Source organism: Neoarius graeffei, chromosome 16, assembly GCF_027579695.1.
Source record: "Neoarius graeffei isolate fNeoGra1 chromosome 16, fNeoGra1.pri, whole genome shotgun sequence".
Lineage (NCBI taxonomy): Eukaryota > Metazoa > Chordata > Actinopteri > Siluriformes > Ariidae > Neoarius > Neoarius graeffei.
The window spans coordinates 16,083,019-16,110,401 of NC_083584.1; the positions used below are offsets into that span (position 1 = coordinate 16,083,019).

The 27,383-nt window shown below is 47.9% G+C and overlaps 1 protein-coding gene across 1 annotated transcript; it reads left to right on the forward strand.

Moving 5' to 3' along the window:
* Positions 1 to 344: 344 nt before the first annotated feature.
* Positions 345 to 26,241, forward strand: zmp:0000001048 (retinol dehydrogenase 8). The gene is made up of 6 exons (XM_060941994.1): positions 345 to 441; positions 13,325 to 13,486; positions 13,728 to 13,907; positions 24,667 to 24,760; positions 24,991 to 25,174; positions 25,426 to 26,241. Exons 1-6 carry the CDS (start codon positions 345 to 347, stop codon positions 25,639 to 25,641), a joined length of 933 nt encoding a protein of 310 aa, XP_060797977.1. The 3' UTR covers positions 25,642 to 26,241.
* Positions 26,242 to 27,383: the final 1,142 nt, after the last annotated feature.

Sequence of the window (27,383 nt, forward strand, 5' to 3'; positions counted from 1 at the left end):
ATAAAAAAAGTATTTTTTCCTTTTATGTCTCATGGCTATTTATGTAAGTATTCACCCAATTAAAGTAGCATATTGGCAAAATAATAATTGTTATTGTAGGTCAAATAAATTATCCCAAACTAGGCCATTGTGTATAAATGTAGAGTGGTACCAGTGCAGTTCAGCTTCTCCAGGTATTTGAAAGGAGATTAGGAAAGATTAAACAGAAATCTGGATTAATCCTGAGCGCCTGCTGATCCTCACTGTGCACTCAGTTTCATAGAGGCAGGATTGGACTGCAGGAAGCTGCAGCACTGCTTTGTGTCTGAGACAGGAAGTGGTCACTGAATGAAACCCAGAGCATCATGGGAACTCGAAGAGTTTTGGTAACAGGATGTTCCTCTGGGATTGGACTGGCTGTGGCTGCACGTCTCGCCAAGGATGAACTGAAAAGGTTTAAAGGTATGTCAGGTCTGATTTGGTCTGATCATCATTTATTTACACATGCAAACCTGTATACAATGTATTGGTTAGTAGATACACTCACAGCATACTTTATTAGGAACATCCATCCATCCACCTGCTGTTTTATGCAGTTCTCTAATCAGCCAATCCCTTCAGAGCAGTGCAATGCATCAAATCTCATCTCATCTCATCATCTCTATCCTGTTCTACAGGGTCGCAGGCAAGCTGGAGCCTATCCCAGCTGACTACGGGCGAAAGGCGGGATACATTCTGGACAAGTCGCCAGGTCATCACAGGGCTGACACATAGACACAGACAACCATTCACACTCACATTCACACCTACGGTCAATTTAGAGTCACCAGTTAACCTAACCTGCATGTCTTTGGACCATGGGGGAAACCGGAGCACCCGGAGGAAACCCACGCGGACACGGGGAGAACATGCAAACTCCGCACAGAACCCGGGGCTCGAACCCGGACCTTCTTGCTGTGAGGCGACAGCGCTAACCACTACACCACCGTGCCACCCCATGCATCAAATCACGCAGATACAAATCAAGAGCTTCGGTTAACGCTAGACAGCCTTTCGATTTCCTAAAATCGGTGAAATTTAGTTTCTTTTGAAATTTGGTTCTTGTGATATATGTTTATTTCTGTAATATATAAAAGAAACCCAGGCCATTCTGTAGCTGGGAAGTTATTTAATTTGAGGGGATTAAAGCAAATAATGTGCATGAAATCACTCGCTTTGCGCAGTCAAGCAGACGGAGGAAGTTCATGTGCGCATGCTCAGGTTTACCTTCTTCTTCTTTTGGGTTTTACAGCAGCTGGCATCCACAGTGTTGCATTACTGCCATTTACAGGTTTACCCTTGACCGTGCACTAACAGTTCCATCATTCTGTCACTAAACGAACAGCTGATCACACCGAGGTGCTCGCTGAACGCTGATATTTATTAGTTTGCTCCTGCTGTAATGGAAACTTTTAATAAACACTTCAGAACGCTTAGCAGTTGTCTTTTCAGTTATTTATTATAGTAGATCATATAAAACAGAGATATAAAACAGGAAAGGAAAGAGAAGAAGAAGAAGACACCACTTCCGATGATGCCGAGAGTACGCACTCTGAGTTGTGTCTTAGAAATGTTATCTATTATACTCTGAAGATATTCACTTACTGCTTGCGTCTGTACGTGATTGGCTCAAGATTTTCTATGAAGCTTTGTTAAAGCATGCACCTGGCATGCTCTGGGATATGCAGGCGGATGCGTGGTTAGGGAGAACTCAGATACCCTGCTTATCACCAGCCAAGGCCACAGAAAGGCGATTACAGCATGTGGAAAAAACAACTTTTCTCAGTACACTAGACCACTTGAGCTCAGCACACAGAAACACAGAGAATAGGAATGTTCATTCACTAAATTTCCTTTACATTTCCCCCCTTTTTATCCTACGGGATAATAATTGCTAAAAGAAAGAAATGTACACAATTTCAGTGGTAAGAGTTCCCAGAGAGATTCGACTTAACACGTCATTGAGTGTACAGGGATAATGCTAAGGCTGTTTTGTAAGACATAGATGTCTAAAGTTAATGCTAGCAAGCTATATACATAGATCAGGAAACAATAGAACAGAAAAACAACCACAAATGAGTGTTTTAAGCTAGGGCTAATTTCATATCAGCTGTGCTGACGTCGTCAAATGGTGGGTTATACTGTAGTCTTCGTGTGGGTTTGGAGGCCAGTCAGGCAAGTCGTCTGAGTCTATTTTCACCATCTGGTAACCAATATTTGTCAGCTGCCTCTGAAACACAGACATACAACATTGACAGAAAACAGGGAGCAAACATAGCATCACAATCACTATGCCCAGGACCGGTATGGTGGATAGAATCAAAGTCTTCCATCCACTAAACCAACGCCACCTACTGTCTTCGACTCCTCCATGTTCATCTGCTCATAATTGTTCAGCAACCTTGCGCATCTTGTTCAGTGCCTCAGTGATGTTACTGAGTTAACCCTTGCCCTTCTTGACGTTTGTTGGTGCACACCCTATCAGCCCTCGTGCCACCTCACCGGGACTTGGAGAAACTCGAAACCCTAAGACTTATCTATCGGCTAGACACTGAAATACTCTTCCCTATTGAGGGTGCGTGCGTGATTGATGTGATACTCGCACTGTTCCATGCAGTGGTGCATTTCTTCCTCACGTGCTTTAGTTAGCGTCCGGGTCACTTAGGCCTTCCTTTTCCTCCTCCTCAGCCGGCTCAGGAACCCTCCTGCAGCGGCTAGCGTGGATCCACGTCACTCTGCCTGTGACCTTCACTGCCGTTGGGGTCGTGAGCAGGACCTGGAATGGGCCATTCCACCGTGGCTTGTTCCACTTGGTTCGTCGGAAGTCCTTCACCACTATCCAATCCCCTGGTTGTAGATCGTGCAGAGGTCCCTCAGTGGGCTTGGGAAGCGCTTCTTTTACCTGTTTGTGGATAGATTTCAAAGCAGAGGACAGCGTTGCACAGTAATTCAACATTGCATCACCACACAGTGTGGTGTCCAGCAGTGTTCCTTAGACTGTCCCCGTGTTGGGTACTCGTCCAAACAGAATTTCAAATGGGCTTAACCCATGTTTAGGCCTAGTTTGCATCCTCATTTGTGTGAGTACTACAGGGAGGACCTTTGTCCATCCTAGCCCTGTTTCTGCACAAGCTTTGCTTAGTTTATTTTTAAGGGCCCCATTTTCCCTCACTAAGTGTCAGTTCAGTGGAGTCCATTTGGAGATGATCAAAAGGTTTGTCTGACATTGACTGTGCTGCTTGAGTTAGTTTAACACCTTGACCTGCATTATGTTGTGCACATATCAAGCATTGCTTGCAAAATTTCGCAGCATAATTTGAAAACCCCTTTGTGAACCATCTCTTTGTTACTTCTGCTACCATCCCCCCTTTTGACACATGGGTGAGCCCATGGGCCAATTTTGCATAGAAAGGGAACGTGTTTTGGTAGACAGGGACGGCCCGAGGGACAAACCCAGACCGAGTTTGGCAAGATACAGCCGGCCTGTTTCCAGATTTGTCTCTCGTCCTCTAGCTGTAAACAGGGGGTAGAAACCTGAGGAAAAACAAGGTTAGAGGGTAAACTGGAAGCTGAGGCTGCACACTTTGCTGCAGCGTCCGCCCTGGCATTTCCTTGAGACACAAGATCAGTATTGTTAGTATGGGCCAGGGGCGCAGTTGGGACCCGGGGGGGGGATGAGTCCCCCCCAGAGTCATGGGGACGTCAATCAGTCCCCCTCACTTTTACAGGGCAAAAAAACCTTAAACCATGTCTTGTGGTGTTGTTCAGGGCAGAGATGGTAAAAGCGGAGCAAGAGGTGCAAATGTTCGTTACGTTGCGTGTTGTATTTTTGCAAGGGGATCCCCTTATATGCAGACCAGAGTCGAGCTCTCACTCTGACATAGCATGTCAAATTAGTTAGGCATCAACCGTCTCTGGTTCAAGGGTCCTGAAGGAGCTGCCTCATTGGCGCCTGTGACAGTGATAGCGGTAACCATAGTGACCACTAATCTATCTATCTGACTGACTGACTGACTAATGATTATGCCTATTCTCAGTAGTAGCCTAACAACTGCGTGTGAACTACGAAGCCAGCGAAAAAACAAAAAGCTATTACAGCATTTTTTCAAAAACCAAATCATGTAAGTAGGCTATCCAATCCCTTACATGTTGTCTGTTGACCGTATACACTTCCCATAATGTGTCAGAGCCATGTTTGTTTGTAATGGGGAGCAGCTAACAGGCTATGGTAATGTAAAATGATCTTCAGTGTATGTGTATCCATATTATGCTAACGTTAAAATTAGTTGTCAGCATCAATGTGTTAAGGCAGGTTTCACACAGATTAATTTAGCTCTTCCTGACATAATTCCAGCAAATGATGCGCCGTTTCGTTAGTCAACGTTGCTGGAAAGTGAGGCAAAGAAGGCAAAGAGACGTCCAGGGCTGCTGCCTAGCTGCTGCTCCCACACGCAACAGGCAGGCAGTAAAGTTAGGGCGCAGAACTGGGGCAGAACGCAGTTTTAGTGGGTTACGGAGATTGAAAACATGGTTGCGGTCAACCATGAGCCAAAAAAGACTGAATGGAGTTGCGGTGTGCCATACTCACCAGGAGAGGCTGGACAATTTGAACAGACAAGAAATTGCCCAGCAGTATGTTCAGGGAAATGAAAGGAGGAGAGAGGTTTTTGGGTCCTTTACATAAGCTAATCTGTTTCTGGACAGTAAATTTGTTGTAAAGTTTGCACTGGAGGGAATTAATTTAAAACTGTCATGTAGACTACTTTTTTAGGCTACTATTTTATTTTATGTAAAAGTGCTGTTAAAGTGTTTGTAAGGCATGCTAAGTGGGAAACAAATAATTTCAATTTTATTTTATTTTTTGTTCATAGGGCTTTTTCTGTTTTCTCAAAGAATTAGTATGGTGAAATGTTTAAATAAAACATATTTTGCAGAAGGCATGAGGTTTTGGGTGGTAATTGATTGGCACACTAGGCAAATGAAATATCTATCGTGTATGGGTAGTGTTGATCAGGTAAGCCTTTGACAGTCATTGTTGCACCATAGTTTCAAATAAGTATCTAATTTTTATTGTTTTTATTGCAAACCACTGGCCCAAATGACACAAAATAACTAATCGAGCACCAGTTAAGGTTAAAGTTAAAGTAATTAAATACTAGGCCTAAGTTAATGTTAAAGTAATTAAGTACTAGCCTAACTGAGGTACAGTTGAAATGCTGACAGCTTGGTCCCCCCCAGTTCTAAAATCCTATCTGCGCCCCTGGTATGGGCAGCACACTTACACACAGCAATGGCTCTAGGGAGTAGAATAGCATCCAACAACTCAGAGACCAGTTTATGATGTGCAATGGGAGATCCTGTGCTAGTGAGAAAATTTCTGTTTCCAAATGGTGCCAAAATCATGCACAATGCCAAATGTGTACCTACTGTCCATAAAAATATTGACAGATTGCTCTGCAGCCAATTTGCATGCCTGGATAAGGGCACAAAGCTCTGCGGCCTGCGCCGACAGGTTTGAGGACAGACACGACGCCTTGAGGACCTCGTGATCTGACACTACGGCAAAACCTACTTTGTTCTTTCCCGTCTCTCGGTCTCTGGAGGGTGAACCATCCACATAGAGGACCATGTCTGGATTTTCCAAAGGGTCGCTCTTTAAGTCTGCCCTGGGGGACCAAAAATCGTTAGTGAGAGCAACGCAGTCAAGTGGTTCTCCATCGTCCTCTGTAGGGAGAAGGGAGGCAGGATTCAGAACAGTATAACGTTTCACAATGATGTTCGGCATATCAAGTATGACAGTGTTATGCTTTAACCATTTCTGTGCTGACAAATGTGACATCTTTTTCTCCAACAGAAGCAGGGAGACAGCATGTGGGACCAAAAGGATGAGGTTAGAATACCCCACAATATTTCTGGAAGTAGTTACCGCCTTTTCAGCTGCAGCAACTGCACGCAGGAAGTCCAGCTGCCACTGAGTTCAATTTGCTGGAGAAGTAGGCTACAGGTCTTAACCTATCCCCGTGCTTCTGCAAAAGAACAGAGGTCATGAAACCCTTCTTTCATCTACAGTTTGAACAACTGGTTTATTGGGGTCAGGCAATCCCAGAGTGGGTGTGGTCTGCAGAGCGCTCTTTAGGGACGTCAGGCGCGCGCGGAACAACCACAGCATTGACTGCTTGCAGATCTTGGACAAACCTCCAATCATCGGGCTGAGACGGTTTTCTTGCCTTCTTAACTGGGAAAATAGGAGTGCGCACTGGAGAGTCCTGGCAAGGGACAATTAGACCTGCCTTCAGCAGTGAATCAAAGACCGGTCTTATACCTACGATTGCTTCTGGTTTGAGTGGGTACTGGGTCTGTTTAGGCCTGAAATCTGATTTGGGGGTGATCACCACTGGTTCAGCATTCTTTATTAGGCCTACATCATGTTTACCCTTCACCCAAACGGAATTTGGAACTCCCGCCAAATTGGGGTGCACCTCTGCTGGAGTTATGCCTGTGGAAACAGAGACAAACAGGCCACTATGGCCAGGGTCCCCAGGATCCCAGTCATCAGTGGCTAATATTACGCTGCACTTAACATGCACACACATAGCATGACTTTGTTTGTAGACCCCAAGCTTTTGGCAAAACAACACACTAGGGTCCTCTGTTTGGGACCATTCATTGCCATTGGCTGTGCACTTCTTGACCCATTTCCCCATGTCTTTCTAATGGGCGGCTCATGGCTTTGCTAATGAGACATGGGGTATAGAATTAACGATGTCAAAGAAATCATGCTGGCAGCAGCCGACCTCAAAGTCCTCTGACACGAGGCTGCGTATAACATGTTTGAGAACGCTGCGATGAACATTGATGCAGCTGTTTGGACAACGAGTAAAATGGACCTGCATGGCGCAATAATGTTTAGACCAATATGTAGTTTTGAGGGTCAATCTTTCACGTGCATGGGAGTCTGCAAACCAAGTCTTTTCAAACATCTGGCCCTTGGTGAACATGTGCTGTGCAATGCAAATCTTCCTCTTTCATATAATGTGTCAACTGATGAGGTGTTCAAGTGTGCGAGCTGTACAAGGTGTTTGGGAGTTTGTGTGAGTTGATCTGAGCAGAGCCGCCAGACATACACATACAGGGGGCTTCCAAGACCATACTGCACACCGCACATTTCACTTACTTTAATAGTTAGTCCATCTGGAGTGGACGTGAAATGTACTCCTAATTTGCACATTAAATTGCGTGCTAACAAATTTACTGGACATGTATGTGAGATGAGGAATGAGTGGGATGTAACTATTCCTTCCTCGCTTTTACACGGGAGGTTGACTGAGAAAGTTTCGGTTACAGGTCGTCCTGAGATGCCCATTGTCTGAATAGAATTTGAGCTGAGCGGTGGGTCTACTGGAAGTACCCCATGTTGTATGACTGAGTGTCCCACTCCAGAATCTACTAAAAAGTCAACACATGCCCACACACAGTGAGGGGCATACAAAGGAGTTTAGAGAAGGGAGTAGTTGTGTATTTTAACAAACTTAATGCAACTTCAGGTGTATCTATCTGGACTGGTGTATCGGGCGTTTCTGTGTAGTCTTGCTGTTGCATGCAGGTGCTGCTACTAATATGTTTAACATTATGTGAATGTTCCTGTCTGTGTATCATCAGGTGTGTGTGTTACCTCCCCTGTTCTCTGTGCGGGGCCCATTCCCGAAGTCCGCCCGTCAGTCTGCTTTACTGTACTCCTCATGGGGCTTCTGTCTGCTACTGTGGAGACAATCTTGAGCAATGTGTCCCTTCTGATTGCAGTTGTAGCAGATTGCGCCTTTTATCCAGGATGGGTCACCCCAGGTCATCCTGCCTCGGCCCCTACCTTGACCTCTTCCTCTTCTTCTTTGTCCAGGCTGAGCAGTCTGGAGAAGAGTGAGAGTGGCGGCATGTAGGTCTTGGTCTCTTTTGTTGACTTTGTCTTCTCTTCTTTCAGCAGCCTTTCTGCATGCACAGCGTACTGCTCGATCTTGGTGAGGCTGGCGGTTTCCCACAGGAGAATCCGTCAAAACACGTACCCTTACTTCACTCTCTCAAGTAGGTGAGCCGTTACCCAGTCGTCACTTGGGCGGATTTTCTCTTACACACCCCAATAAACTACTCGCAGTTTATTGTCTCAGAATTGTGTTTTAACCGTTTCTGCAAACATATTGATGGTACCACAGCTTAGCAGTCCTCCTGGGCTAGGACAACTTTCTGTCCGTCTCTTATATCAGTCTTTAAATACTGTTTCCACTAATTTCTTTACACAAGAATGCAAAGTTATCACTTACTGGTTCAGTGAGCCATGACGGTCTGGTCTCTCGTCCGAGTTCTCAGCTCCGCAACGTGGCCTTGGGAGTGTCCCGTCGTCCAAGGATCAGACACGTAGGGCCCACCCAGGGATGCCAAGTTGTAATGGAAACTTCTAATAAACACTTCAGAACGCTTAGCAGTTGTCTTTTCAGTTATGTATTATAGTAGATCATATAAAACAGGAAAGGAAAGAGAAGAAGAAAAAGAGAAGACACCACTTCCGATAATGCCGAGAGTATGCACTCTGAGTTGTGTCTTAGAAATGTTATCTATTCAGTGTTTCCCACAGAAATTTTGGAGACTATGGGGGCAGCCCATGGGGGGGGGGCGTGCGTGGCGTGCGTGTCCAGTTGAATTGCAGGGGTGCGCGGGGGGTTGTTTAGCACGTGGCACACGTGTCCGGTTGAATTGCAGGGGTGCGCGGGGGGTTGTTTAGCGCATGGCGCGCGTGTCCGGTTGAATTGCAGGGGTGCGCAGGGGTTGTTTAGCCTGCTAATACTACTAAACTAAGACTAACAAAGAACAAATTCGTTGGTATTGGTTATGCACCTTGTATTTTAGTTTAGCATGTTGCTACAGAGGGCAGTCCTACAAGAAGAACATATTACAGATAGCAACCAAACCAAGCCAAAAATTCTACAATACTTCACACCCTGAACTCCTACAAAAAGTCCTACAAAACAAGGACTTCTAGCTCTGCTGTATGTCAAAAGTGACCCTGACAAATGCCTGCCCTATTTACAAAGACCACACCCTGCACTTGTGCATTTGATTTTTCTTGGCTTTGAGAAAAGAGAGTTCGAGTGCCCTTTCATAATTTATATCTTCTGGTTGTGGCCCGTTAATGAAAATCCTCAAGCAGGCGGCCAGGTGCTCTCCTTGTAGTCTGTTCCGGAGGTCTGTTTTGACCTAAAATGGCAAACAACTTGTTACTACAATGAGTCATGTGATTGTAGAGCTCACTCTGAAATATTTAATTAAGTGAAAGTGAGATTGAACTTAGGTGGGATTTGAGCATAAAAACAACGGGTAAATGTAAATTGAAATTCACATCACTGGTTTGCCTGCAGATGTCCTTACCCTGTTCATTGTGGAAAAGTCTCTTTCACAATTCACGCTCGACACTGGCACAACAAGGGCAATCGCTGCTAAGTGGCTGAGTAATGGGTATATCTGCTCCCATTCATCGCACTCACTTGCTAGGAGTGTTATACCAGTTTGACATCCTGACAAAGACAGCAAGCAGTTGATGTTAGGCCTACCTCAGTCACTACCTCTTCATCCTGAGGTGAATTTCGATCCCTCTTTTTGAAATGATTCAAAATGCTCATGATCTGAATTAACAAAACAAATTTAGCATCAGTTTAATAAGGATCGGAGATTTTCTGTTACAGCTGTAGCGTCTACAATAAGGCTGACATCGTCACCTGACAGTCAACGCGTTGCATTAAGGCCTATGCTAGTGGAGAAACGCTCTTAATCAGTAAATTTGAAAACGATCAAATTCGAATCAAGAAGTTAATTTAATTAAGTAAGTAACTAACATTACATTCCCTTAATTATGTGGCCTAATAGCTTCACCTTTAGAAGGTAGCCTATTAGAAAAGGCTAAAAATAATTTAACGTCTTCCGTCTCACCAGTAACAAATTGCATTAAGGCTACTAGCACTAATTCTCAAAAGTGGCATCGAAGTTCGCTCTCTGTTAGAATAGACTACTTTTCCCTTTTAACATGTACATGCAGACCTAGATTAGTTTATCACTGCTGTCACTTCAGGTCTCCATCACTTGGATAGACTGCGCACATACAATGTCAAGCGGGAAGCACTTCGCCGGTGAATTTGGAAACGACCTGATCCTGGTAGGATGATAAAGTTAATTTGATGAATTAGATAATTACGTAGGGCTAACTAATATTGCCTCAAAATAGCCTACTGTTGCCTTACAGAAAAGGTAGGTTTGCCAGTATGAAATGGACAAAGTAATTTTACTGAAACAATACACTTAATGTCATCCATCAATCAGTCCCCCCAGGATTTCGCGGGCCTTTTTTGTGATTGTTGCGGGCTAAAATGTCTGATGTTGCGGGTTTTTTCCAAAAAAATTGCGATGAAAGTTGTGGTGTTTTTTAGGTTTTTGTTGCGATTACATTGCGGGAGGAAGTGAAAGTTGCGAGAAATTGTTGCGATTTTCTCTTTTTGTGATTAAATTGAGTGATATGTTAAATATTAAGTTATTACTGAAAAACTATTGATTAAAAAAACAAAGACACTGAGAAATGGTCCTATAAACAACTTTACCAATATAAAAGATTACCAGGACTACAAAATGCAGAAAAATAGGGGGCGGCACGGTGGTGTAGTGGTTAGCGCTGTCGCCTCACAGCAAGAAGGTCCTGGGTTCGAGCCCCGTGGCCGGCGAGGGCCTTTCTGTGTGGAGTTTGCATGTTCTCCCCGTGTCCGCGTGGGTTTCCTCCGGGTGCTCCGGTTTCCCCCACAGTCCAAAGACATGCAGGTTAGGTTAACTGGTGACTCTAAATTGACCGTAGGTGTGAATGTGAGTGTGAATGGTTGTCTGTGTCTCTGTGTCAGCCCTGTGATGACCTGGCGACTTGTCCAGGGTGTACCCCGCCTTTCGCCCGTAGTCAGCTGGGATAGGCTCCAGCTTGCCTGCGACCCTGTAGAAGGATAAAGTGGCTAGAGATAATGAGATGAGATGAGACAAAATGCAGAAAAATAGGCTTTACTTATCCAAATGCACCTGTTGGTTCAAAAGTTAAAGTGCATAGAACCTCACAGCACAACATGAAGTTACCTTAAAATATAATATAAATGCCTCAGCTTTCATGTAAGAAAAAAACTATTAATACTAGTACTGTGTGCAGGCAGTCTCTCTTGAAGACTAAATTAAACAGTAATTATAAACTAATAAAATAAATGGCTCAGGCTTCATAGAAGAAAAAAAAATTGAACAGAATCTCACAGTATGATGCTGAAGCTGCCAAACAATGGAAAATAAAATACCATTTTGGCAAAAATGTTGGCATCCATTAATTTCTTGTATTAAGTAAAAAAATAATGTAAAGTGCACACAGTCCTTCACTGTAAACATAACACACTTTCAGTAACAGAATTTAAGCCTATATAAACACTGACTCGCACATGCAGTGTTGCCAGATACTGCTGACGTTTTCCAGCCCAAAATATGTTCAAAACCCGCCAAAATGCACTTAAAACCACCCAATTAGGTGGGAAACCGCCCAATAACACTGCGTACATGCTGCTTCTCTTGAACGTATACACGGAAGTAAAGCGGAAGGTAGTTTGCCGACGTCACCTCAAGACGACGCGAACAATTGGTCAAATTTGCGGGAAAGTTGCGGTGATTGGATATAATTGCAATACCGCCCTGAATTCGCGGGGATTGGTTGAATTTGCGTTGAAGTTGCAAATTGCAACATCGCAAAATCCTGGAGGGTCTGATCAATCCACTCTCCATATGCCTATAAAGCACAATAGCGTAGCCTAAATGTCACCTTCTCAATCGTGTCAAAGGCTACATAAAGTTGTATAAACTTACCTTAACATGTAGATGCAGGCAGGATGTAGCTTTTCGGAGTTGTCTCCTCACGCTGTCTCAGATAGGCAACGCACGCAATGTCAGGCCGGGTGCGTCAGTGTCGCCGTGCGTGCGGGCGGGCGCGGACTGAGACTATGGCGGCCCAAATTAGACTATGGTGGGCCGCCATAGTCTCGTCAGTGTGTGGGAAACACTGCTATTATACTCTGAAGATATTCGCTTACTGCTTGCGTCTGTACGTGATTGGCTCAAGATTTTCTATGAAGCTTTGTTAAAGCGTGCACCTGGCATACTCTGGGATGTGCAGGCGGATGCGTGGTTGGGGAGAACTCAGACACCCTGCTTATCACCAGCCAAGGCCACAGAAAGGCGATTACAGCATGTGGAAAAAACAACTTTTCTCAGTATACTAGGCCACTTGAGCTCAACTCACAGAAACGCAGAGAATAGGAATGTTCATTCACTAAATTTCCTTCACACTTTCCTTCGTACATAATATAACGTCTTTTCTCGCTTTCCGTTACTGTAGTCAGTCTTCCACGTTTCATTCCCACACTCAGGTCTTCCATTTTTCTCTCCTGTTTGAAATTTGTATCCCACAATGCCTTGCGCGAACAGGGAAAGCCCACCACGTGATGTGATGCATGATGTAGTATCTTGTATTGGGTCATGGTGAAGCAGGAAAAAATAGCGGAGAATTTAAGGCCACATGGCTCTAAATTCATTAATTGCTCTATTTAAAAAATAAATAAATAAAATTGGAAGTCTGTGATTCGAATTCAGTAGCTTTCGGTCCACTAAAGGAAAAATAATTGGGTGTCTGGGAAAATTATTTTTATGACCTACACTTAAAATCTGAAAGGCAGTCTACTTTTAATGTTCACTTCAAACATCAGAATGGGAAAAATTGTGATCTCAAAGTGTGATTTTCTTTCACTATGGCTTAGGTGTTGGTTTGAGCCAGATGGACGTGTTTGAGTGAGTGTTTCAGAAACTGCTGATCTCCTGGGGTTTTCACACACAGCAGTCTGTAGAGTTTACACAGATAGAATGGTGCGAAAAACAAAAAACAAACACGGAGTGAGTGAGTGGGTAACAGTTCTGTGGATGGAAACGAATGCCTTGTTGATAAGAGAGGTCAGAGGAAAAATGGCCAAATTGCTTTGAGCTCTTTTACCAGGAAGGATCTAGTAACTCATATAATCACTCTTTACAATCATGGTGAACAGAAAAGTATCTCAGCATGCAACAGAAGAGCACATCGAGTTCTACTCCTGCAGCCAAGAACAGGAATCTTAGAATCAAGAACAAGTTCCTATTAAAGTGGTTGGTGAGTGTATGTGTTGAGTGTATTGAAGTCACTTACTGAATGCCTTCCTTCTGTCCGAGTCAGTCGTGGCTACAATGAGGGATGTGGAGAAGAGAGCAGCACTGGAGACGGCAGCAGGAGAGGTACCAGGCGGGTCGCTGGAGATCCATCAGTTGGATGTCTGCTGTGAGGACTCCATCCGAGAGTGCGTGAACAGCCTGCCTGACAGACGCCTGGATATATTGGGTGAATAAGAATTTATTTCCCCAGCGTAAACTTAATCGGATTAATAACTCCTTATTACTAATTGCTGTTGTGCTGTGAAGAAAAGAAAATCATACATGGTCATCTCACAGGCTTCAGTCCATCACTGTATCTGCTTGTATCTTATGCTCTCTTGGAGTCTGTGAGGGATGTGAATCGAACATCATGCAAGCTCTTGGTGATCATATCTGCTGACCCTGATGATAGTCTTTGTGTTCCTCAGTGAGTAATGCCGGCATGGGGATGATCGGGCCGCTCGAGTGCCAGAGCGTAAAGGACATGCAGGACGTCTTTAACACTAATTTCTTTGGCTTGGTGCGACTGGTGAAGGAGGTGCTGCCCGACATGAAGAGACGACAGAGTGGACACATTGTGGTGATGAGCAGCGTCATGGGGGTTCAGGGTACAAACAGCTTGTTTCTTCTTCTCAGCTTATTATAAAATAAACTCCGGTTTGTTTGACCAGAGGGGAATGTTAAAGGAACCTAATTCAATATATGTGTCCAGGCCTGGGAAAAACTTCACAAGGTCAAATTTAGACATGTGCACAGAATTAGGGAAGCCGTAACCTAATGGTTAGAGAAGCAGCTTTGGGGCCAAAAGGTTGTTGGTTCTATTCCCTGGACCAGCAGGAGTGGCTGAAGTGCTCTTGAGCAATGCACCTAACCCCCAACTGCTCCCCAGGCCACTCTGGGTGCGCTGTACATCACTCAGGATAAGAGCGTCTGCTAAATGCCTGTCATCTCATCTCATCTCATCTCATCTCAATATCTCTAGCCGCTTTATCCTTCTACAGGGTCGCAGGCAAGCTGGAGCCTATCCCAGCTGACTACGGGCGAAAGGCGGGGTACACCCTGGACAAGTCGCCAGGTCATCACAGGGCTGACACATAGACACAGACAACCATTCACACCTACGGTCAATTTAGAGTCACCAGTTAACCTAACCTGCATGTCTTTGGACTGTGGGGGAAACCGGAGCACCCGGAGGAAACCCACGCGGACACGGGGAGAACATGCAAACTCCACACAGAAAGGCCCTCGCCGGCCCTGGGGCTCGAACCCAGGACCTTCTTGCTGTGAGGCGACAGCGCTAACCACTACACCACCGTGCCGCCTGCCTGTCATATAACGTAATATAATGTAATTATATACACTCACCGGCCACTTTAATAGGAACTTGTTCTTGATTCTAAGGTTCCTGTTCTTGGCTGCAGGAGTAGAACACAATGTGATTTTCTGTTGCATGCTGAGATGCTTTTCTGTTCACTGCGGTTGTAAAGAGTGATTATATGAGTTACTATATCCTTTCTGTCCAAAAATTCTTGAACCAATCTGACCATTTTCCTCCGAACTCTCTCATCAACAAGGTGCTTGTTTTTTTCCACCTACAGAACTCTGTCACTCACTCACTCGGTGTTTTTTGTTTTTCGCACCATTCTATCTGTGTCAACTCTAGATACTGTTGTGTGTGAAAACCCCAGGAGATCAGCAGTTTCTGAAATACTCAAACCAACACCCATGCCACAGTGAAAGAAAGTCACACTTTGAGATCACAATTTTTCCCATTCTGATGTTGCAACAGGTGGCACGGTGATGTAGTGGTTAGCGCTGTTGCCTCACAGCAAGAAGGTCCGGGTTCGAGCCCCGTGGCCAGCGAGGGCCTTTCTGTGCGGAGTTTGCATGTTCTCCCCGTGTCCGCGTGGGTTTCCTCCAGGTGCTCCGGTTTCCTCCTGTGGCAGTGGGGGCGTGGTCAAGCGTCGGCCTGTGAATGGAGGGCGGAGTCAGGGAAGGTAAGTGGCAGAATCACTGCACCTGATGTGAGTTAACCTGTGTTTGTGTGTCTTTCCCAGTGACCGCGCCCTATGAAAGGAGAGAGAGAGCAGAGAAAGGGAGCTCTCTCCCGACCAAAAGTGTGTGTGTGAGAGAGTGAGTGTGCACTGGTGGTGCAGTTGGGTGAAAAGCTATCTATATCTTTAAAAATAAAAGAGTTTTGGGAACTCAGTTCTGGCCTGCCGTGCTTCTGTGCTCCACCCACCTGCTCAGATTCCTACAGTGGTGCTGATCAGTCAGAATCTCTTTGGGGATTCCAACTTGGGAGATGATGCGGAAGAGCGCCTCTGCAATACTACGTGCTGAGATATTGCAAAGAGGCACTGCTTCCGGATATCGCGTTGCATAGTCCACCAGAACTAAAATAAAGCGATATCCTCGTGTTGACCGATCTAATGGCCCGACGAGATCCATCCCAATTCTTTCGAACGGGGTCTCAATTAATGGCAGAGGGCGCAAAGGCGCTTTTGGAATGGCCGCTGGATTTACTAACTGGCATTCGTGGCACGCCGTACGCCACCTACGGACATCACCGTGAATCCCTGGCCAATAGAACCGGGCCATTATTCAAGCTAGTGTCTTATCTTGCCCCAAGTGTCCAGCCATGGGATTAAAGTGAGCCGTCTGGAATACAAATTCCCGGCGGCTCTTTGGGATTAAAAGCTGTGTTATTGGCTCCTTAGTCTGAGTGTCCTGCGTCACTTGGTATAATCTACCCTTAATAATGGAGAAATAGGGGAAGGACGGGGTGGCGTTTGGCTGGAGCGTTTGACCATCGATTACTCTCACTTGGTCAAATGCATGCTGCAGGGTCTCGTCTCGCGACTGCTCTAAACGGGAAATCCGCGAGGGATTCCCCAAGAGAGGGAGGAGGAACCTGCTGCTCCTCACTTTGACGCAGTGATGACGTAGACGGCTCTGTGACAGCTGCTCCCGCCAATGCCACACCGGGACCTCCCCCTGCTAAACTATGGCAGGCCCCACTCTTCACTAAATGAGCCATTAATTCTCCAAATCCCAGCCAATCCGTCCCCAAAATTATCGAGTGGGTAAGGCGAGGATTAACCGCCACCTTTTCTCTAAATTTCTCCCCTCGAAATAGAATGTGGACTGACACTTAAGGGTAGTTGTGAACATCCCCATGCACACACAACACCTTCACCAATTGTGCTCTCCCCAATGCCTCGTCTTGCACCAGGCTTTGGTGGATTGAGGTCTGATTACAGCTGGAGTCCACCAAAGCCTGATACGTATCCCCTTGGATACTCACCGGTATGCGATACTCTCCAGCCCGATCAAGGGCGGTCCCTGGCGCGTCGGGGATCCGGACCACCGCGCCCACCTCCATTGCCGAGCACCGATGCTGGAGGTGCCCCGGCTCCCTGCAGCGCCAGCAAACCGGCCCAGGCTCTCTCTCTGCACCGGTGTTCCGGAGCTCACCTGGGGGGGGGGGAGACAGACATGGAAGTGGGAAATGGTAGGGCACCGCGGGTGCGGTGGGCCAGCTGGGGTGGAGCCGGCCCCCGCCTCCGCGGTGGGGGAACGGGGCGAGGACGAGGAACAGAAGGGGAGAGAGAGAGAGAGAGAGAGGGGAGAAGAACAGACATGCTGTCCTGCCATCAGAACAGCCGCCAAATGGTCCTCCGCCAGCTCGATGGCCTGATCCAGCGACGCCGGGTGATGGCACTGGACCCACTCCGCTGTTCCTTCAGGAAGTCGGGCGATGAATTGTTCCAGCACCACCAGGTCGATGATTCCCTTGGTGTCGTGGTTATCGGCCCTCAGCCACCGCCGGCAGGCGTCCCGGAGTTGCTGGCTAAATGCGAACGGCTGGCCGACCTCCTCCAGGTGCAGCGCGCGGAAGCGCTGTCATTGCTGCTCCGGGGTGCGCCTCACACGCTGGAGGACGGCCCTGCGGAGATCAGCATAGACCAGCTGGCTGTCGGCGGGGAGCTGTAGCGCGGCCAGCTGCGCCTCACCCGTTAGCAGGGGGAGGCGGTGCTCTGCGCGCTGTTCCACCGGCCAGCCCCATGCCTCTGCTGCCTGCTCAAAGAGAGCGAGGAAGGCCTCGGGGTCATCGTGCAGGGCCATCTTTGTTAGGGTGAGGTGGGGAGGGTCCGTGGAGGTGGTGGACCCCACCAACGCAAGTAGGTGCCAGAACGCCTGGCGATCTTCCTGCTGCACCAGGGCCTCAAACCTTTTGCTCCTGCTCCTTCCGGAGGGCGACCAGCGCCTGGTGCTGGCTCTGTTGGGCCGTGGCGAGGGCATGGATCAGGTCCTTGAAGGGGAGAACTCCATGGGGCTGTTCTCCTCTGCACTCCGTTCCCGGGTTTTGGCACCACTGTAGGAATCTGAGCAGGTGGGTGGAGCACAGAAGCACGTCAGGCCAGAACTGAGTTCCCAAAACACTTTTATTTTTAAAGATATAGATAGCTTTTCAGCCAACTGCACCACCAGTGCACACTCACTCTCTCTCACACACATTTCTGGTCGGGAGAGAGCTCCCTTTCTCTGCTCTCTCTCTCCTTTTATAGGGCGCGGTCACTGGGGAAGACACACAAACACAGGTTAACTCACATCAGGTGCAGTGATTCTGCCACTTACCTTCCCTGACTCCGCCCTCCATTCACAGACCGACGCTTGACCACGCCCCCGCTGCCACACCCCCACAGTCCAAAGACATGCAAGTTAGGTTAACTGGTGACTCTAAATTGACTGTAGGTGTGAATGTGAGTGTGAATGGTTGTCTGTGTCTATGTGTCAGCCCTCTGAAGACCTGGCGAATTGTCCAGGGTGTACCCCGCCTTTCGCCCGTCGTCAGCTGGGATAGGCTCCAGCTTGCCTGCGACCCTGTAGAACAGGATAAAGCGGCTAGAGATAATGAGATGAGATGAGATGTTGCAACATTGTGAACGTTAATAAACTGAAGCTCTCAATTTGTGCCTGCATGCTTTTTTTTTTTTAATGCATTGTGCTGCTGTTGAGGGATCGGCTGATTAGAGAACTGCATCAAACAGCAGGTGGATGTAGGGGTATTCCTAATAAAGTGGCCGGGGAGTGTATACCTGTCGTAGACGTTTCATCTTTTAAAACGGATCAAAACTTGGTATCTATGCAGAGGTTGTAAGCACTCTTCTTTGTTTTAGTGATGACGTGATGGAGCTGAAGGCTTGACCATGAGTTTTAACGTGTGAGGAAATTACAGTTCGCGAGCAGGGTGCTGGCGATCCTGATTGTTTTTACTGCTGCATTTGTTAAACTGGTTTCTTCCACAATATGATTGTGGCAGCGGGGGCATGGTCAAGCGCCAGTCTGTGACAGGAGGGCGGAGTCAGGGAAGGTAAGTGGCAGAATCACTACACCTGACTGCAATTAACCTGTTTGTGTGTGTCTTCCCAGTGACCGCGCCCTATTTAGGGAGGGAGAGCAGAGAGCAGAGGAGCTCTCTCCCCAGCCAGACGACTTGTGTGTGTGTCTGTGTGCATGGCTGAGAGAGTGGTGTTTGCGTCTGAAAAGAGCAATAATAAACAAAGTGATTGAACTTTATTCTGGTCTGCCGTCCTCTGTGCTCCACCCACGAACACGGAATCATTACAGTGGTGCTGAAACCCGGGACCTGGAGCACAGCAGCCTAACAGCCCCATGGAGTCTTCCCCGTTTGCTGAACTGGTCCACGCCCTCGCCACGGCCCAGCAAAGCCAGCACCAGGCGCTACTCACCCTCCGAAAGGAGCAAGAACAGCGGTTCGAGGCCCTGGTGTTGGCCCAACAAGAAGATCGAGAGGCGTTCTGGCACCTCCTCGCGTCGGCGGGGTCCACCAGAGCTCCTGCCGCGGGCCCATCTCCCCTCACCGTCACCAAGATGGGCCCGCAGGATGACCCCCAGGCGTTCATCACGCTCTTCGAGCAAGTCGCCGAAGCCTCGGGGTGGCCGATGGAGCAGCGCGCGGTGCGCCTCCTCCCCCTGCTAACGGGAGAGGCACAGCTGGCTGCGCTACAGCTCCCCGCCTACCGCTGGCTGGCCTACGCGGACCTCCGCCGGGCCATCCTCCAGCGCGTGGGGCGCACCCAGAACAGCAGCGCCAGCGCTTCCGCGCATTGCGCTTGGAGGAAGTCGGCCGGCCGTTCGCGTTTGGCCAGCAGCTCCGGGACGCCTGCTGGCGGTGGCTGAGGGCTGACAACCGCGACGCCGAGGGAATCATCAACCAGGTGGTGCTGGAACAGTTCATCGCTCGCTTGCCAGCAGGAACTGTGGAGTGGGTCCAGTGCCACCACCCGGCGTCGCTGGATCAGGCAGTCGAGCTGGCGGAGGACCATTTGGCGGCTGTCCCAGCGGCAGGACAGCAGATGGCATCTTCTCTCCTCTCTCTCTCTCTCTCTCTCTCTCTCTCTCTCTCCCCCTCCTCCTGTGTCCTGTCCTCGCCCCATTCCCCCACCACGGAGGCGGGGGCCAGCACCACCCCAGCCGGCCCGCCACACCCGCGGTGCCCTCCCGTTTCTCCCTTCTGTGTCTGTCTCCCCCCCCCCCTCAGGTGAGTGAGCCCCAGATCACCGGTGCAGAGGGAAAGCCCGGGCCGGTTTGCTGGCGCTGCGGGGAGCCGGGCCACTTTCAACAGCAGTGCACGGCGATGGAGGTGGGCGCGGTGGTTCGGATCCCTGACGCGCCAGAGGCTGCCCTCGATCGGGCCGGAGCGTATCACATACCGGTGAGTATCCAAGGGGATACATATCAGGCGTTGGTGGATTCTGGCTGTAATCAGACCTCAATTCACCAAAGCCTGGTGCAAACCGAGGCACTGGGGGGAGCACAGGGGGTGAAGGTGTTGTGTGTGCACAGGGATGTTCACAGCTACCCTTTGGTGTCAGTCCACATTTTTTTTCCGAGGGGAAAAATTTATAGTGAAGGCGGCGGTTAATCCTCGCCTTACCCAGTCTTTGATTTTGGGGGCCGATTGGCTGGGATTTCGGGGTTTGTTGACACGCTTAGTAGAGAGTAGGTCCTGCCATTTAGCAGGGGGAGGTCCCGGTGTCGCTTTGGCGGGAGCAGCTGTCACAGAGCCGTCTACGTCAGCTCCACATCAGAGTGAGGAGCCCCAGGCTCCTCCTCTCTCTCTTGGGGAATCCCTCGCGGATTTCCTGTTAGAACAATCGCGAGACGAGACTCTGCGACATGCGTTTGACCAAGTGAGAGTAATCGATGGTCAAACGCTCCCGCCGAACGCCACCCCGTCCTTTCCCTATTTCTCTATTGAGGGATAGATTATACCGAGTGACGCAGGACACTCGGATGAAAGAGCGAGTCACGCAGCTTTTAATTCCAAAGAGCCGCCGGGAATTGGTATTCCAGGCGGCTCACTTTAATCCCATGGCTGGACACCTAGGGCAGGACAAGACACTAGCCCGAATAATGGCCCGATTCTATTGGCCGGGGATTCGCGGCGATGTTCGTAGGTGGTGTACGGCATGCCGCAAATGCCAGTTAGTAAATCCAGCGGCCATTCCAAAAGCGCCTTTGCGCCCTCTTCCATTGATCGAGACCCTATTTGAGAGAATTGGGATGGATCTCGTCAGGCCATTAGATCGGTCAGCACGAGGGTACCGCTTTATATTAGTTCTGGTGGACTATGCAACGCGATACCCGGAAGCAGTGCCTCTGCGCAATATCTCAGCATGCAGTATTGCAGAGGCACTCTTCCGCGTCATCTCCCGAGTCGGAATCCCGAAAGAGATTCTGACTGATCAAGGCACTACATTTATGTCACGGACACTGCGCGAACTGTATGGGTTATTGGGGATTAAGCTGATCCGCACCAGTGTGTATCACCCGCAAACGGACGGTTTAGTGGAACGGTTCAATCGCACCCTCAAAAATATCATTAAAAAATTCGTAAGTGAGGACGCACGTAATTGGGATAAGTGGCTCGAGCCCTTGTTGTTCTCAGTGCGAGAGGTTCCCCAAGCCTCCACAGGGTTCTCCCCGTTTGAGTTATTATATGGGCGTAAGCCGCGCGGCATCCTAGACGTGCTGCAGGAAAATTGGGAGGAGGGACCTTCACAAAGCAAGAACGAAATTCAATACGTTATGGACCTGCGCGTAAAACTCCACACGCTCACCCACCTAACCCAGGAGAATTTGCGGCAGGCCCAGGAACGGCAAGCCCGCCTGTACAACAAGGGCACGCGCCTTAGGGAGTTCACCCAGGGAGATAAAGTACTCGTACTGTTGCCCACTTCGAGCTCCAAATTGATCGCCAAGTGGCAAGGTCCCTTTGAGGTCACACGGTGAGTCGGGGACGTTGACTACGAGGTGAGGCGAACGGACAGGGGTGGGGCGCTACAAATTTACCACCTCAATCTCCTTAAACTCTGGAAGGAGGAGGTCCCCGTGGCGTTGGTGTTAGTGGTTCCAGAGAAGGCGGAGCTGGGGCCGGAGGTTCAAAAAGGGGCATTAACATCACGTACCCCTCCGGTCCCCTGTGGAGACCACCTCTCCCCGACCCAGCTCAGGGAGGTCGCCCAGTTGCAGACAGAGTTTTCGGATGTGTTCTCGCCCCTGCCCGGTCGCACTAACCTCATAGAGCACCACATAGAGACACCCCCGGGGGTAGTAGTGCGTAGCCGCCCTTACAGACTACCCGAACACAAAAAAAAGGTGGTTCGGGAAGAACTTGAGACCATGCTTGAAATGGGCATCGTCGAGGAGTCCCACAGTGACTGGAGCAGCCCGGTGGTCTTGGTACCCAAGGCCGACGGGTCGGTCCGGTTCTGTGTGGACTACAGAAAAGTCAACGCGGTGTCTAAATTCGACGCGTACCCAATGCCTCGTATTGATGAGTTGCTCGATCGACTCGGCACTGCTCGCTTTTATTCGACGCTGGATTTGACGAAGGGATATTGGCAGATCCCCTTGACTCCACTATCCCGAGAAAAAACGGCCTTTTCCACACTGTTTGGTTTACACCAATTCGTCACCCTTCCGTTTGGGCTGTTTGGGGCGCCCGCTACGTTTCAGCGGCTGATGGACAGAGTCCTCCGCCCTCACGCCACTTATGCGGTGGCTTATCTAGATGATATCATCATCTATAGTAATGACTGGCAGCGGCACCTCGAACATCTGAGGGCCGTCCTTAGGTTGCTGAGGCGAGCGGGGCTCACAGCCAACCCAAAGAAGTGTGCGATTGGGCGGGTGGAAGTACGGTATCTGGGCTTCCACTTGGGCAACGGGCAGGTGCATCCCCAAATTAATAAGACGGCAGCAATTGCGGCCTGCCAGAGGCCCAAGACCAAAAAGGGGGTGAGACAGTTCCTGGGGCTGGCTGGCTATTACCGTAGGCTTATACCTAATTATTCGGACGTCACCAGCCCGCTGACTGATCTCACTCAAAAGGGGGCACCAGATCCGGTCCAGTGAACGGAGGTAAAGGCTGCACTGTGTGGGGGGCCACTTTTACACTCCCCTGACTTTTCTCTCCCCTTTGTGTTGCAGACCGATGCGTCGGACAGAGGGCTGGGGGTGGTTTTGTCCCAGGAGGTGGAGGGGGAGGACCGCCCCGTCCTGTACATCAGCAGGAAGCTGTCAGTGCGTGAGGAGTGCTACAGCACGATAGAGAAAGTGTCTGGCAATCAAGTGGGCGGTCCTCGCCCTCCGTTACTACCTGCTGGGGCACCCTTTCACCCTCTGTTTGGACCACGCGCCCCTCCAGTGGCTCCACCGCATGAAAGATGCCAACGCGCGGATCACCCGTTGGTATCTGGCACTCCAACCCTTCAATTTTAAGGTGGTCCACAGGCCGGGGGCGCAGATGGTCGTGGCGGACTTCCTCTCCCGTCAAGGGGGGGGTGAGTCGGCTGCAGGCTGGACGGCCGCCCGGCCTGAGTCGGGCAGTGGGGGTATGTGGCAGCGGGGGTGTGGTCAAGCGCCAGTCTGTGACAGGAGGGTGGAGTCAGGGAAGGTAAATGGCAGAATCACTACACCTGACTGCAATTAACCTGTTTGTGTGTGTCTTCCCAGTGACCACGCCCTATTTAGGGAGGGAGACCAGAGAGCAGAGGAGCTCTCTCCCCAGCCAGACGACTTGTGTGTGTGTGTGTGTGTGTGTGTGTGTGTGTGTGTGTGTGTGTGTGTGTATGTGTGTGTGCGCGCGCATGGCTGAGAGAGTGGTGTTTGCGTCTGAAAAGAGCAATAATAAACAAAGTGATTGAACTTTATTCTGGCCTGCCGTCCTCTGTGCTCCACCCATGAACACGGAATCGTTACAATGATCTTTGCCGGAAGACGCCAAGGCAAGGTTAGAATGTCGACTAAATAGCTAAGTCATCTTGGTAAAGTATATTTAGCTCATCTGTCCATAAGGTCGATGAGCTGCTGCCATGGCGTGGTGTCCATCGTCCGTCCGTCATCCACAATTCAGTTAAATTGTATCTCCTCCATCGATTCTCCACGGATTTCTGTTCCCATTGTTTTGTTTGAAAGAACTCATCACTCCGGACAGAACTCGTTCATTGTTTTGTCAAATTTTTTGCTAATGAGTGACTATTTAGGCCAAATTAACGAATTTTCCAGGCCTCTAACTAGAATTGTATCTCCTCTCTAATTTCTCATCCAATTCCAGTTCTGATCGATGTTTTGGGTTAAGCTTTCCTTGAGGAACAAAACTTGTTTGTTTGTTCATTTTCTTGTTGTAAACAATTTGTTTATTTTCAGTTAAATCGTATCTCCTCCCTCCCTCAGTTCTCAATGGATTTCAGTTCTGATTGTTTTATTTGAAAGAACTCGACCCTCTGCACAAAACTTGGTCGTTGTATTGTCAATTTTTTTGCTAACGATCTGCTAATTAGGTCACCTTAATGAATTTTCGGACTTCTCAGAATTGTATCTCCTCTTGCAGTTCTCACCTGATTTCAGTTCTGATCGATGTTTTGGGTCGATCTTCCCTTGAGGAACAAAACTTGGTCGTTTGTTTGTTGATTTTTCTTGTCAACAATTTGCATGTTCTGCACAAAACTTGGCCGTTGTATTGTGAATTTTTTGATGTTTTGGGTCGATCTTTCCTCGGGGAACAAAATTTAGTCCTTTGTTGATTTTCCTGTTGTAAACAGTTCGTCGTGGAGGTTGGTCCTCTCTCACATCATCACATTTCAGTTCTGTTTGATGTTTTGGTCGTCATGGTTGTTTTGATGGCGGGTCAGATGAGCTACTATGTCCTTGACGTTCTGGTTAACTTTTTATAAAGAATTGTTACAGTAGCCACAAGGTCCTCTGACTGGTTTTCCCAGACGGCCACAAATTTTACAGTGTGCTCTTGATTTTTATTATTTTTTTTGCTTGCAGGAGTACTCTTCAATGACGTCTATGCTGCTTCGAAGTTCGCCGTAGAAGGCTTGTGTGAGAGTCTTGCTGTGCAAGCGATGAAGTTTAACATTAAGTATGTTACAGTAAATACTCGTTAATACTAGCCGCCTTCTCCTGGCCTTGCACCGAATTAACTCTTTCACCACTGCAGACCGCTGTTCCGGTCTCCCTGTAGAGGGAAACCCTTTCTGGAAAAAGTCATGCGGTGGTGAAAGGGTTAATAAATAATTTCCATAATTCATAAAGAGTTCCTTCATGTCCTGCTCAGTATACGACTCACTGATCTCATCACATCGTCTGCAGGATGACTTTGGTAGAGCCGGGGCCGGTGCTGACAGAGTTTGAGAGGAAGGTCTACGAGGACGCACAAAACATGGACCTGTCCACCACAGACGATGAGACGGCGAGAATTTTCCGCGAGATTTACCTTCCTTACTCAGAAAAAGTGTTCTCCTCACACAGTCAGAGCCCTGAGGAGGTGGCAGAGGTGAGAACATCCTCCAGAAGATGTTTCAATTGTTCAGATTATTCTGATTCCACCAACGAATTCATATCATACAGCAAATTAATAAATTAGACACTTTAGGGCAAATTATTTCTCAGTTCACACACTGGGAGTGTTATCCATGGTCAAACTTCTACAAGCTTAGCTTTAATTTCTTTTTTGTAAAATTGTAATGAAATATTCCAGCAGCTGAAATCTAGACAGACCACATAAAAAAAACCTTTCTTTTGCAGCAAACATTCCAGCTGATTGTATCAAAGGATCCTCCATTTCGTCACCAGACCAATCGCCTGTACACACCCATGACCACCATGAAGCACGCAGACCCTACAGGACGCCTGCCTCTGGATGCCTTCTACAAGCTGATCTTCCAGTATGACCGCGTATTTAACGCCAGCCTCGGCATCATGCGCTTGCTCCAGAGGAGGAAGAGGAAGTTTAAAGTGTGAAATATCATGCCAGGCATGACTTTTACATTTTAGGTGGATAGAAGAACGAGTATAGATTCAGGTCGAACTAGATGGAAACCTACAGTATGTGTGGACTTATAGGTTTAATAATTCTTTTAAATCATAAATGAGAAGGAATGAAACCCTTGGAGGCATGTAGTTATAGGGAAATAATCAGTGACGGACGGGACAGTGTGATGTGGCCCGTTGCAAAAGTTGATTATATTCCGATAAGAGCACATTCCAAAGTGTCTTATTCCTCTTATACTGCAGCAGTTGACCAACTATTAACTAAGTTCATTTGAAAATATGGGCAAAGAAAAATACTAACTGCAGAAGTGGGCGGGACTGGTCGGACTTCCTTCAGGAAAGGGCGGAAACAGGACACCTCCCGTGTACTGCTCCGCCCTCAGAGGCGGTGAGGTATAAAAGTGTTAATGGTGACTGTCAACTAATGTAGAAATTAGTATTTAGTTATTAGAGTGCTGCGCTTAACTGACCGGCAAGTTGCTTTGAAAGCTCGGAGAAGAATTAAAGGGGAACTGAAGGCAAATTTTTTATGATCAAAATTCTATTTATTTCATTTTATTAAAGATAGGAATGCATTTTTGACAGCTATTTTGTCACTGCTATAGCAAGTTGAGTGTTTGAAATATGCTACTATGTACAACCCTGATTCCAAAAAAGTTGAGACAAAGTACAAATTGTAAATGAAAACGGAATGCAATGATGTGGAAGTTTCAAAATTCCATATTTTATTCAGAATAGAACATAGATGACATATCAAATGTTTAAACCGAGAAAATGTATCATTTAAAGAGAAAAATTAGGTGATTTTAAATTTCATGACAACAACACATCTCAAAAAAGTTGGGACAAGGCCATGTTTACCACTGTGAGACATCCCCTTTTCTCTTTACAACAGTCTGTAAACGTCTGGGGACTGAGGAGACAAGCTGCTCAAGTTTAGGGATAGGAATGTTAACCCATTCTTGTCTAATGTAGGATTCTAGTTGCTCGACTGTCTTAGGTCTTTTTTGTCGTATCTTCCGTTTTATGATGCGCCAAATGTTTTCTATGGGTGAAAGATCTGGACTGCAGGCTGGCCAGTTCAGTACCCGGACCCTTCTTCTACGCAGCCATGATGCTGTAATTGATGCAGTATGTGGTTTGGCATTGTCATGTTGGAAAATGCAAGGTCTTCCCTGAAAGAGACGTCGTCTGGATGGGAGCATATGTTGCTCTAGAACCTGGATATACCTTTCAGCATTGATGGTGTCTTTCCAGATGTGTAAGTTGCCCATGCCACATGCACTAATGCAACCCCATACCATCAGAGATGCAGGCTTCTGAACTGAGCGCTAATAACAACTTGGGTCGTGCTTCTCCTCTTTAGTCCAAATGACACAGCGTCCCTGATTTCCATAAAGAACTTCAAATTTTGATTCGTCTGACCACAGAACAGTTTTCCACTTTGCCACAGTCCATTTTAAATGAGCCTTGGCCCAGAGAAGACGTCTGCGCTTCTGGATCATGTTTAGATACGGCTTCTTCTTTGAACTATAGAGTTTTAGCTGGCAACGGCGGATGGCACGGTGAATTGTGTTCACAGATAATGTTCTCTGGAAATATTCCTGAGCCCATTTTGTGATTTCCAATACAGAAGCATGCCTGTATGTGATGCAGTGCCGTCTAACGGCCCGAAGATCACGGGCACCCCGTATGGTTTTCCGGCCTTGACC